The sequence below is a fragment of the Drosophila montana genome, unplaced genomic scaffold (genome assembly GCF_035044405.1).
Source record: "Drosophila montana isolate Dmon_TW-CO22-7 unplaced genomic scaffold, ASM3504440v1 contig_2715_1, whole genome shotgun sequence".
In the NCBI taxonomy this organism is placed as follows: Eukaryota; Metazoa; Arthropoda; class Insecta; order Diptera; family Drosophilidae; genus Drosophila; species Drosophila montana.
This window is the reverse complement of record NW_026997586.1, coordinates 23,357-35,355: the sequence shown is the minus strand read 5'-3', so window position 1 is coordinate 35,355 and position 11,999 is coordinate 23,357. Positions and strand designations below refer to the sequence as shown.

The 11,999-nt window shown below is 40.6% G+C and overlaps 4 protein-coding genes and 1 long non-coding RNA gene across 7 annotated transcripts; 2 read left to right on the top strand and 3 right to left on the bottom strand.

Annotated features, from left to right (window-relative positions):
• Positions 1-65: 65 nt before the first annotated feature.
• On the bottom strand, positions 66-4,263 carry hfw (leucine-rich repeat domain-containing protein hfw). Its single transcript, XM_064684195.1, has 4 exons — positions 3,952-4,263; positions 1,991-2,895; positions 934-1,444; positions 66-863 (listed from the first exon to the last, which is right to left on the bottom strand). The coding sequence occupies exons 1-4, from the start codon at positions 3,967-3,969 to the stop codon at positions 471-473; spliced, it is 1,827 nt and encodes a 608-aa protein (XP_064540265.1). The 5' UTR covers positions 3,970-4,263; the 3' UTR covers positions 66-470.
• LOC135429748 (uncharacterized) lies at positions 4,108-4,710 on the top strand. 2 transcript variants are annotated; one of them, XR_010436460.1, is made up of 2 exons: positions 4,108-4,283; positions 4,427-4,710. It is a non-coding gene; the product is annotated as an uncharacterized LOC135429748 (long non-coding RNA). The 2 variants fall into 2 exon arrangements; XR_010436461.1 differs by having other exon boundaries at positions 4,108-4,344.
• A 60-nt stretch (positions 4,711-4,770) lies between these two features.
• LOC135429747 (protein C19orf12 homolog) lies at positions 4,771-5,395 on the top strand. Its single transcript, XM_064684196.1, has 2 exons — positions 4,771-4,983; positions 5,057-5,395. The coding sequence occupies exons 1-2, from the start codon at positions 4,782-4,784 to the stop codon at positions 5,275-5,277; spliced, it is 423 nt and encodes a 140-aa protein (XP_064540266.1). The 5' UTR covers positions 4,771-4,781; the 3' UTR covers positions 5,278-5,395.
• A 443-nt stretch (positions 5,396-5,838) lies between these two features.
• On the bottom strand, positions 5,839-9,560 carry dor (vacuolar protein sorting-associated protein 18 dor). 2 transcript variants are annotated; one of them, XM_064684193.1, is made up of 5 exons: positions 9,200-9,560; positions 8,492-9,132; positions 6,934-8,353; positions 6,448-6,599; positions 5,839-6,387 (listed from the first exon to the last, which is right to left on the bottom strand). In XM_064684193.1, exons 1-5 carry the CDS (start codon positions 9,471-9,473, stop codon positions 5,923-5,925), a joined length of 2,952 nt encoding a protein of 983 aa, XP_064540263.1. In that variant the 5' UTR covers positions 9,474-9,560; the 3' UTR covers positions 5,839-5,922. The 2 variants fall into 2 exon arrangements, with proteins under 2 accessions (XP_064540263.1, XP_064540264.1); XM_064684194.1 differs by having other exon boundaries at positions 9,353-9,560.
• Positions 9,561-9,728: 168 nt separating this feature from the next.
• spn-D (spindle D) lies at positions 9,729-11,029 on the bottom strand. Its single transcript, XM_064684180.1, has 5 exons — positions 10,814-11,029; positions 10,652-10,758; positions 10,426-10,586; positions 10,228-10,356; positions 9,729-9,970 (listed from the first exon to the last, which is right to left on the bottom strand). The coding sequence occupies exons 1-5, from the start codon at positions 10,966-10,968 to the stop codon at positions 9,788-9,790; spliced, it is 735 nt and encodes a 244-aa protein (XP_064540250.1). The 5' UTR covers positions 10,969-11,029; the 3' UTR covers positions 9,729-9,787.
• Between the last annotated feature and the right edge of the window lie 970 nt (positions 11,030-11,999).

The following is an 11,999-nucleotide window of genomic DNA, read 5'->3' as shown; positions in this document are numbered from 1 at the left end:
TACTTACATGTACATACACAAAAGCGAATCCTGCAAAACTAAGACTAAGTAACTAAGACTATATGTTTTAGGATATTCATTATTTCTTTATATAGCTCAGTAAATTCATATTCACATATTTCACGATCAAACACAAATTCGCATACAATAATTGACATCAAATATACATAACATTTCATTACAACGTGTATAGGGGTTATTTAAAAACTAGATAGTAGAAGGCACATTGAAATCGATGATATCCGTTATAGTGTGTCATGGGCTATAGGTATATATATATATAGGTACATATCGTTTAGCTGGTACACAACATTTCATTCCAGTAAACAGATAGATCTGTTGCAATATAAATAAATATATATATGTAAGAAGGCACATCAAACTCGATATTTGTTATAGTCGCTCATGGTGAAGTGTCAAGCGGATATGCTATGTCAACGTCCAGTCTCGCGATTTATCGATTAGCTAATCTAGGACTCGCACAGCCAGTCGCAGGGCAGTTTCGGCATTTTGCTTGCTGGCCATGGCAGGTAGCCAGCTGTCTTAAAAACCCAGTAGTCGTAGGAGACCTTTGTGATCAGAGCTAGCAGGAGTATTACCTCCGCTGCTATTAAATAGTATATGTAGTCCGTCCAGTCGGGCGGTGACTGGCACAGCTTTGTTTCCTGTAGCTCGATGACGCTTTGAGGTAAATTGCGGCATCTTATGTCCATATAGTCGGGTATATCGGTGCTGCGTTCCTTAAGCCAGTTTTGCAACGTTTTTGCCGAATTGCAATCACATTGGAGTCTGTTCTCTGCCAGATAAATGCGACGTCCAATGCCCGTATCCATAAGAGCATTGTTCAAAAAATATTCGGGTATCTGAAAGGAAGAGTAAACGACAATAGTAGTATATCCATGTTAAGTGGGAATCTTATTTCGTTTGGCTCACTTTACTCAGCGAATTGTTCCGCATGTAGAGGCGTTGAAATTGCTCAATGAACTTGGTGCCCTCAAATTCGTATATAGAAGATATATGATTATTATCGGCGACCAGTTTAACAATATTGTAATAAGTGGGATTTGTGTGGAAATGATCGCCGAGGCTGCTTATTTTGTTGTTGCTTATGTTTAACGTAAACGTGTTGTCCGGCAACTGGGATGGTAGCTCAACCAAGCCAAGGTTAGAACAATCGACATTACACACGGTCCTCGATTGATCGCCCTGTATTATCATGATACTGTATATATTGCAGGAACAGTTGCCATAATTCGGTATACTCGGACACTTGGTGCCACATTTCTTGATGCTTTCAAGTTGCTTAACGGAAACCAGATCCGTCGAATTAAACCACTTGTGTGTCGCGTTATACAAACAAAACGAGTGCTCCGGATTAACAATGTTGAATGAATCGATATAGATGATCTCGCTGAGGGGCTCACAGAGCAAACGCATGTTGCCACTATAAGATATGATATTATAATTATTCAAGACAGACAGAATTGAATATGTACAGCAACGTGATCGGTAGCTATCAAATACTAGTAGACACCCACCTAATCCTCCATCTTAAAATAATCGTTAAATTATGATTCACGCAATCTACTCGTACGAGTACAGTACTGTTGGGATGAGCCAAAACAAGAAGCTTCTCTATCCCCATTAGACGAACACCTTATTATAAACCTTTTTTCTTAAATGTTGTCTAACCAAGGTCTCATGTGATTACAATAAGCATTACAGGGTATTCTGTTCGAAATCTCCACCTTCATGACTTTGATAACTTTGATCTTAAAAATATCTTTACTTTTGACCGATCGATCCTGGCTATGGAAGCTATATGAAAAAGTGCCCCAACCCGGCTTGCCTCTAAAACAAATCTATATTTAAAGAAGCACGAGTTTCCATAGAAGTCCTATATGGACTCAGCTGTTGATGGTGATCAGGCCTATATATATATATATTTTAGTCTCTACAAGTCTCTACAAGGCTAGGGGACAACACTCACCTAATGTCCAAGGCAATGTTCTTGTTCTGGTTTCGATTTGGCACACGGGAAAGCAGATTATTCGATATACCAAAAAATTCTAGGTGGGGCACATCCTTGACCGCCCGGGATGCGATCTCAGAAATGTTATTATTCGATATGTTAAGGCACTTGAGCTTGGAGTGTCGCGGAAAGGCATTCGTCAGCTGCATTATATTTCCATCCGTGACGGCGAGCGACTGCAGCGATCGATATATTGAATTGGAGAGATCCATAGCCTGCACGGTAAGATTGCGTACGTGCAGGTTTGTCCATTTCGATATGTTGCTGCAACTGGAGATCATCGAAATATGCGTTATATTGCAGCAGTACCAAGAGTTAACACGCGTCGGATGCTCACGGCACTGACAGCCGTTCGAGTCGCGCTCTCCAGGACTCTGCTGACCGTGAGCCGTGAGCGACAGGCTGCCATTTTGTCCACTGTACGCAGTCATATTATCCGCTGTCATGTTTTCGGCGCCAGTGTCCAGCTGGATATCCGCACGATCGGGTATGTGTGGATCATCGCTACTAGCGTTGTGGCGGCGCCAGTTGTGGCACAGCTCCTCCTCCGCATAAAAACAGTTTCTCAGATATTCTGGCAATTCGGAAGAGACTTCCGCTGACGGTGTAGCAGCCGTCGTACTGGTCATCGGTGTTATAGCTGGCAATGAATCTGAGTTGTCTGCTTCGTTGACACGATGTTGATTGGGTGGTGCCGGCGTGGGGGCTGGTGGCGTGACCATATCCACCTCCTCTATCGATTGTGTTACCAACGGGGACGCCTGCTCTGATGGAGTTGCTGCCAGAGGCTGTGGCGGCACCGTCACCTGCTGCTGCTCGGGACGCGCGCATGCGTGTGCCACCAGCATTAACAATAAAACCAGCTGCAAAGACAAAAAGGGCGCGCGAATTTTATTGAAATTGTCTATTAATTGTGCCACAAAACGGATATCCAAATACAAATACAAATGTAAATATTAATACGACGCCTGGCCAAGCCAGCGGGATGTTTGCACAATTAATTAGCGCACATGTAATTCGATAAGAACAAGGCTTGGCCTGCGGTTGCCGGTTGCGGTAATTAACTTGAGTGTTGCTGCTGATGTTGCCAGTTCAGCTATTTTCTAGCTACATTTGGCTACCCACAGTGGCAGCAAACAGTTAAAATGTTCAAATGTTTTAGCCTTTTATAGCTAATTCAGCTATGCAATGCAACACTGTGGATAGACGAGTCGACTGGCTAACGAGCAAGTCGAAGGCGCGCCGCAGACACAGACGGGGTATATCAACAAGTAACTAGGTATGTACATACACATAAACATTTAATGTGTTATATATGTACGCAAGCGTTTTTACATATACATACTTATTCCTTGAGACAGATGCATAGGTAAACACATATACATGCGTACATATAAATATATACAATCTGCTCAGCTTATTCTAGTTACTCTTGTTAATTATACATGACGCCGGTTCGCTAATTTTTTAATTTATTTACGAATTGCCGCAAATTCAATTATTCCTTTATATGTTTATGCGAGCACTAATGGATGTTAGCTAATATAGCCATATTCACGTTAATGCTGCGAGAATTCGCGTATGTAGTAACGTACATACATACATATATGCAAAATATATATGTGTATACGCATTATACAAATAAATATTTTGACGTCGTATATTTTTTCAGAGCATTTACCCATCTCAATGTGATCCTCACATTAAAATTGTCGATATACAAACAAATCAATATGCAATGAGTCTTAAACGCTGTAAAATTATATTCTAGAAATGCATTTTATGTGCACGCAACTGATAAAGCTTAAAGTTCACATAAATGTTGACATATACAAGCAAACAGAAATACACATGCATATATGTCAGTATAAAATTGGGTACATTTGCACATATGTATTGCGTATGCGCGATTGACTTACATCTTTACAAGCAACCATTGCCTTTGTTGAAGCGCGACGACAACTGCGATTTGGTAAATAAGCATTTGTATGTTTTAAAAACAAAACATGATCACATTTTCGAAATTTTAAATCTCTTATATTGTTTGCGTATGCTTAAAACTACGACACTACAGAAATAATTTCAGTCATATCGGTCAATTGTTTTTGTGTTAAAAAAACAAATTGTTGTATTTTCAAAATAAATTCAGTAGTATACAGTTTAATCCGAAATGTTGAACAAAATCAAGAAATAGCGAATATTATCGACAACAGCACGCACGCAACAGTGTTTTAAGGCTGCCCAGCAAGTAGTAAGCGCGATTTTCATCTACTAAAATACTAAACATGGTTGTTATAAGTTGAATCTAAAAAGTCAGTATTTTTTGGCATTTTTACTGAATCTGAACATTGCTCTCAATGCGTTAAAATACCAAATGACATCATATTTTTATAGTTACCATTAGAGATGTAAGAATCTCGATGAAACTATCGCAACTGTGTTTCTAATATTCTGGGAATAAGTAAATCTGCGTTATTTTTCATAAATATTAAAACTATCGGTGGTGCCACCACCATACATATATTGGTCTCTTTCTATGGAAAAGGTATTTCCGCAGGAATATCAGTATAATAACTGTTCTTTGTACCATGACGCGACATCAGATGTTGTCTGAGGAAATATCGCGTAATATAAATGAATCGCATGCAATACCAACAATAACAGAGCCGAACAAGTATGCAGATAATTTAAGCCGTACGTCTATGCAAAACCTAAACTATTTCATCATCTTCTATAATAGATAATCAAAATGCCGATTGATACGCGCGAGCTAATGGAAGCTATTGCAATTGTGGCTGATGAGCGGAATATACGTGTAGCTGTAAAACAATCCGCAAAGGGCACAGCGATCTGTGCTGCCTGCTGTTTTGCAGGCGGCCTACTGATGGGTCCAGTGGGCTTAGCTGTTGGTGGCGCTGCCGGAGGAATTGCCGCCTACAAAGTGACCAGTGGTTAGTGTACCGTGTGTTGATCATGATGATTCGTGCTGTATTTTATTAATTTGTTGTTGTTTGTTGTTATCAGGCACATTTAAGCCGCTGGGCGAGGTTATATTAAACGATTTGACAGACATGCAGCGCGAACAGCTAGTGCAGCATGTGACAAAAGCCATCGCCGAGGTTCATCCCACAGACTTGGTAATGCTGCTTCCGTTGATTACGCAGAATGCCTCCGTTCAACAGGCTGTGCTCAGTACAATTATGTCGTTTGTTACCAATGAACTGCGCATGCAGATTGTTGACTGATAACCTGATAACTGGAATGCGCCCTGGTCTAATTACCGATTTTTTACTGATGTACATAAGCAAATGTATTTTTTAATAATAATTGCCTTAGATACTATATATCTCTACACATATAAAACTGTTTGTCCTGTTTGTCAACGCACAGCCCAAACCTTAAGAGCTGGTAAGCTGAAACGTTCACTGTAGTTACCTTATGACATGTAGGTGCACGTTAAGACGGGAAATTTTCGGAAAATTCCAACCGAAAGTGTGGAAAAATCGCGAAAAACGTTTGTATGCAACTTTTCTCTCGACCATCCCACATCGGCCACAAACTCATTTTCAAAGATCTTTGTGTAAATTCATTTGAGGTGCGTTTCAGACTATTTGGAAAATCCATTCCTCCTGCGGGATTGGGGTCAAAGATTTCGGCCCTCAAATTCATTTCCAAGGATCCACATAAAAAATCATTTGAGACTTGTTTCCCATTTTTCGCAAAATCCAAACTTCTTCGGTGAAAGTAGAATTTCTATTTTATCTACCTATTTCTATTTTATCTAACACAATAAATTTCGGCACCACTTGCATTTTGAACATCTGAACCGAGGCGATCCGGGTAGTTTATTCTAGTATATACATGTTTATGCTGTAATAACTAAGAGACTGCTATTCCCATTCAACGTTGACCTGATCCCAATCGTCGAAAAAAGGCTGGTCTATGGTCTCAATCAGCAGGCCACAGTAGAGGCAATCGGACGCAAGTATTTCCTCGATTTCTGTTTTGAGATCAACGCGTTTCACCTGCTGCTCGGCTGTGTGATTGGTCGAGCCAATTGTTTGTGCCATTAAAGTTTCCATTTGTTGCTTTAGCATCGTTAGTCGGCGACTGCGCTCCTTATTTAACATTGGTAAGACCTGCTTCTCCAGGCAGTCGCTATGGAACTTATGCCCGCAAATAAACACAAAGAACGGCTTTACCAGCAGTATAAGATCACAGATATCGCACACATCCTGCGCCTCCATCCGAATGCTGTGTTGTTTCAGTTGACGCAGTTCCTTGCACACAAGTTGCGACTGCTTTCTTGTTTCAGCCATTTCTTGCTGCAGCGCCTGTATGCGCTCGTTGTATTTCTGCAAGGAGAAACCATGGAATTTATATATATGTAATTTGGTGTCATACGTCAAACTTACCTTTAGAGCATCACAAATAGCCTCTTTAAAATTGTCAATTTTCTCAAAGTCTGAAAAGAATGGCAGCAGATCCTCAATCCGCAACAAATCGCATTCATTTAGCAGGCTCAGCGCTTTTTTTACATCGTTCGTACCCTTGATTTCATGGTAGGCTATAGGATTATTAATACGATGAGTACAAGTACAATAAGGTTGTAAACCGATTTATCATCAAACCGCTTCGAACCCGCAGTTGCATTTAATTTTTTCATATATACCCAACTTTAAGCTAAATCAGTTGCCAAAAAACACAGCCGAATCCCAAGAATCAAATCTTTCAAATAACTTGCGATTAATCACAACATATTTGTAATTACGGAAATAATTGAAAATTGACTTGTTTCATTAACACATTTGTGAAAATATATAAGACAAACCAAACGCTTGGTTTATGGATCTAGGAAAATGCAGGAAGCCGGTTCGAAGCCCTGCAATAAATATACTCACCTATGCGTAGCCACAATTTGCGGCGCGTCTCATTGTCCTGTGGCCTTAATGCCGTCTCTTTGGCCAATTTCATATCGAATTGTAGCGCCAAGTCGACTGCAGTTGTCCACATGCACAGCATACACTGCAGGAACACACAGGCGACCTTCACATCCAATTCAGTGCACACCTTCAATGCGAAGTGAATTTCGTAATTAACCAATGTCTCATCCCGGCCCTGTATCTCCAGGTATTTCATTAGCTGCTTTGTATCGTATTGCGCATATAGATGCAGTAGAAAATTGTGTATGGCATCGTTCGAGGTATTTAGTTTATAGACGGCAAACTCGAGATAGCGTATAACCTGCTCCCGCTGTTCCGGCGTATCAATTACAATAAGGGTGGGCACTACTTTTTCAATCTCCAATTTGGAGCCTTGTGCCATCAGGGCATCGATCGTTTGCTTTGGCAGCCGCTCCATCAGGTCAGGCGCATACTTGTAGTAGAGCGTCAGATCTCGCTGCTTACACAGCGTTTGCAGCGCTTCAGCATGTTTGCCTGCCTTCAGCTGTTGTCCGATCACCTCCTCGTAGTCGTCTATAGAGATTGCGAATTGCGCCAAGTTGTGTGGATCCGCATGCTCTGCAATCAGCTGTCGCACGGCAATCCGCTGCTCACTTGTGCATGCCAAAACAGGTGGCTCACGCATGAACTCATCGTATTCCGCCTGCCATTCTTGGCGCAAGGCTTCGTCCTTGCCGGGCGTGTTAATTTGCGTTAGATATAGATCGATCAGCCAGATGATTAAGGCCTTGATGGCATCAGCTTGATGTTCGGCCCGTTCTTGCACATTCGTCATGGTCAGCTTAGTGAGTCGCTTTTTAACGTAGTTAACTATCGGTCTTTTATCGGGCAGCACCATGAATTTTAGGCACACCTTTTCAAATGTTTCATTGGTTTCTGCATAATAATTTGCGGCCACCTCATAGGCGCCCTCTTTAAATGCGGCCTCGGCACGCTGCGCCAATACCAGATGCAGATTCTCGGGCACTCCGGCGGCATGCGCCGTTGCCAGCTCGTATTGGCCTTTATTTAAATATATACGCCATATGTTTCGCTCCTCGCGGGTGATTCTTAGCGTAAAGACCGCTTTATCTGTGTAAACGTATATGGCACCTGTGACAGCGTCCCGTTCCATATTCAAAGGCTTCCCAACTCTGGCCTCATCGAATGTTTCATAGTAGACTAACTCCTGGTTAAGCAAACAGATGGCTTTTATGTAGTCCGCGTAAAGAAGCACGGCATGATATTCCGTCAGCACGAAGGACTTGGGTACATGTATACGGCGCTCGTCGTAAGACAAATGTTTGCCTTTCTCCAAATCCAAATTGATCAATGTGTCCCCCATCAGCGGTGTAATACTATTTGGATCTATTGAAAGCTATAATCAGGAGCAAACATTATTTTGAGGTGTAACACATATACAAGTGTGTATATATTTTTGATCAAATGATATAGTCATGTCCGTCTCTCTCTATCAGTCTGTTTTTAGGAACCTTATCTTTCAGTTTGCACTTACCTCACCAATGCGTATGCCAGCGCCGCACAGCCAGGCCCATTGTTTTGGATATTTGCTATTGGGAGGAGCAAAAAACCGAAGCGTTGAGTAACTCAAATCGGTTTTTTGTTTTTCACAGTATGGCTCCCGCTCGCCATTTACATAGCTCGCAAATATGGGCTGGAGGGAACGTTCTTCCGGCTTTAGCGTTTCGTGGAATGTGTAAATACTGTCCGGTGTGGTGGCCACAACTATCCAGCGATTGCTATTGGGCACACGCAGCACCTCCAGCCCGTTAATGGGATATTTGCTAAGACCCAGACCGAGGTCGTAGAGTTGTTTTCTCTGCGTGTCGCTGGCTGTGCTCAATTCCGTCTCAAAGATGAGCCCGCGACTGGTGCCCATCAGTATATAGCCTGTCGTGGATTTGTCACCATGGTATGTGTTAAAAGCAACCGATGTGATTTCGTGATCTTTTAGCTTCTCGATTCGACGCACTTTAAGCTGTTGTCCTTGGGGCGATTCCGTGCTGTGTATGTAGAGAAAGTCGGACGAGACACCTGGTGATTTGGGCACCAGTGAAACAATGAGGTGATGGCCGGTAGTATCAAGAAAAATATTTGTAATTTTATAGCCAGCGAGATATTTTTCTAACGCAGTTTCTGTAAGCAAGTGCAGAATTATTATTAATTTTAAGATACGCAATCGATAGAAAAGGGCTTAGCTCACGGCCTGGTGGAATTGCGCGAGGTGGAAAGAATCGCAGCAGCGTCAGCCGCCCTTCTGCTGACAGCAAACAAAACACCCAGTTGTTTGCGACAATTAAATGCATCAAGTCCCCGCTGCAATTACTGGGTATATTAAGTGTCATCCTGCGCTTACTGAATATTTCCTCATCTTCAGCCTCGTCGAATGGGTTTCCACCGGCAGTGGCAACGTAAGTATTAGAGCTCTTTTCGATGGGGGGCAAGAATTTTGGCTGCGACGTCTTGGCCTGTGCCATTTTGACTTTGTAGATCTGGTTTGTAAAATGGCTATGGGTTTGTTGTTTTTAATCTTTGTCTAACTGCTACTTGTTATTTTCCAATAAACGCCCTATTTCGTGTGACCGATGGAAATGCGCAAAAAAATCCCAAAAAATATTAGGCTCGCAACTTAAATATACTAAAATGCTGTATTTTTTCGTTTGATGCACAAATTCGCGAGCGAATTCAAATAATCGTGTAGTTACATTTTTAAATAATTAAAATAAACAAAATTCATGTACCTCACAATAGTATGCGATTAAACTTTTTATTAGAAAAAAACATCCGATTATTACGTGTATTTAAATAATTTGCAAATTAATCTTTTTGTTTTCGCCGTTTTACCTACAAAACATTCGTTTTCTGTAAGCCAGATGCGTTTATTTATAAAATGCGAATGCTTTTGACCTAGGACGGCCTGTAATTGAAACCGACTTATTCGCCGTCGATATCCTTGATTGTTAGTTAGGACGAACTGCGAAGAAGTAAGCAGTTATCATATTTATGATATGAAGATCGGCATCAGTGTTGCCAGCTGTCACTTCAAAAATAAAAAAGCCGAATCTAATCTTAATAATTGTTAACTTAGATCACATATTGCCAATAATCATAATTCCTTAAAAGTTGGCAAATCATTTAAAAGAAGACTCTTTTGGCTGACCTTTTGAAAATAGACAAATTCAGCTAGAAAATAGCTGAATTGGCAACACTGGCTGGAATATTAGCACTTACGGCCACATCGTGCATCCGCTGAAGTTGACGCATACCATCGTGTACTTCCATCAGGAGTTCTGTCCGATCGGAGACGTTATTTACCATACGAATTGCAAATGATATTGAATCAACTATAATCAGTTTTATCTGCAAGGGAAAACAAAAGGTTTTCTTTAGCAAGCTTATTTACTAATAAGCATTCGCTGGTGTGCGTGCATTGGGCTCCTTCTCTAGGTACTTATGGCAATTCAATAAGCCAGCCACAAGTTGAGCTGTATTGCGGCAGTCTACATAATACACATTCTGTAACATTTGCGTTGCTGTGGGTGCTGATTTTGATGTGTATCTCAGACGCGCAGCAAGATTTTCGGCCAACTCTGTATGGATGAAAATCGGTAGATTTAACATTTGCTTAATGGTTGTAAAACACCTTATCACAAACCTTTTAGTCTAGCTGGATCAAAATCCTTACGGGTATCAAAATATAATGCCTTGCCCGCCAAACCACAAGCATACCTGGGTATTTGAACATTCAAGCAGAGCTTCATACTAGAATATCGGTTGCTAAGTGAAAATGTTAAATTAAGCATTTGCTGTTACTTGCCATAATTGGGTCTTTCCTGTACCTGGTTTGCCTACCAATTCGTATACTTTGCCTGGTCTAATGCCACCTCGCAAACATTTATCGAGCGCTGTTATATCAGTTGTAATCGTCAGAGATTTCTCGTCCTTAAGACTTTTCGCAGTTTTCAATTCCATTGAGATTTGCGTTTAATGAAAGCGTTTCAATATCGGCAATAGCTTTGAGTTCTCTGGTGTGCTATCAAGATTAACAGCAGATATCGATAAATTATCAGCTGTTCGCAAACTTCCGACACATACATTTATTTATGATCAAGCGAAGGGATACATTTTAAATGCCTGTTAACAGAGCTCGGTGATTAATTATGAAAGTCTCTGTAATTAATAACAGATATGTTTTGGCGGGCTCAATGTTTTTTTTAGGTTTTTTAAACTAGGTTTTTTAAAAAAAGTGTTCCTAGGTAAATAGTCAACAAACTTTCAAATGGATGAATTGAATTTAATATTGTGCAACAAATAGGGACCAGATATTACAGTTTTTAATACACAAATCATGAACAAAGAACTGACCCCGATGTATAAAACTAAAACGGCCTCAAACTCATTTTCAAAGATCTATGTTCAAATTCATCTGATGGGTGTTTCACACTTTTTGGAAAATGCATTCCTCCTTGGTGGAAAGGGCGATCAAAGATTTTGTGGGTGACGTTTCGCGAGCAAATCCCTTCCCCTCCCCAAAAATCCCTTGAGCCGTGTTTCACATTTTTCGTAAAAAATTAAAGCTTCCCCGGTGGAAAATGCGATTCTAAGATTTTTTTGCTGAAGTTTTAAGTTTTGTCCGATTTGCTTCAAACCGATTTTTGAAGCTCTACATAAGAACTTAATGAAAACGTGTTTCAGCGATTTGGAAATTTTCGCCCGCAACAGTGGTAAATTGGCGGAAAACGGTTGGATAAAAAATGTATGTTTACCGTCCAATCGACTTAGAACAAATTTTCAAAGAATTTTGAGAGAATTTATTTTAATCGTGTTTTTGTTTATTTTTTGGAATATCTCGGCCAAATAATGTCCAATTTTAGAATTTTATACCATTTTGCACACGTAAGGATCAGTACTATCGATTGGCATCAAAAAAATAAAAATCTAATTTTTGACCAAAATCATCAAAATGGCAAGGGGTTACATCACGTTTTTTCTCAAATTCGGGG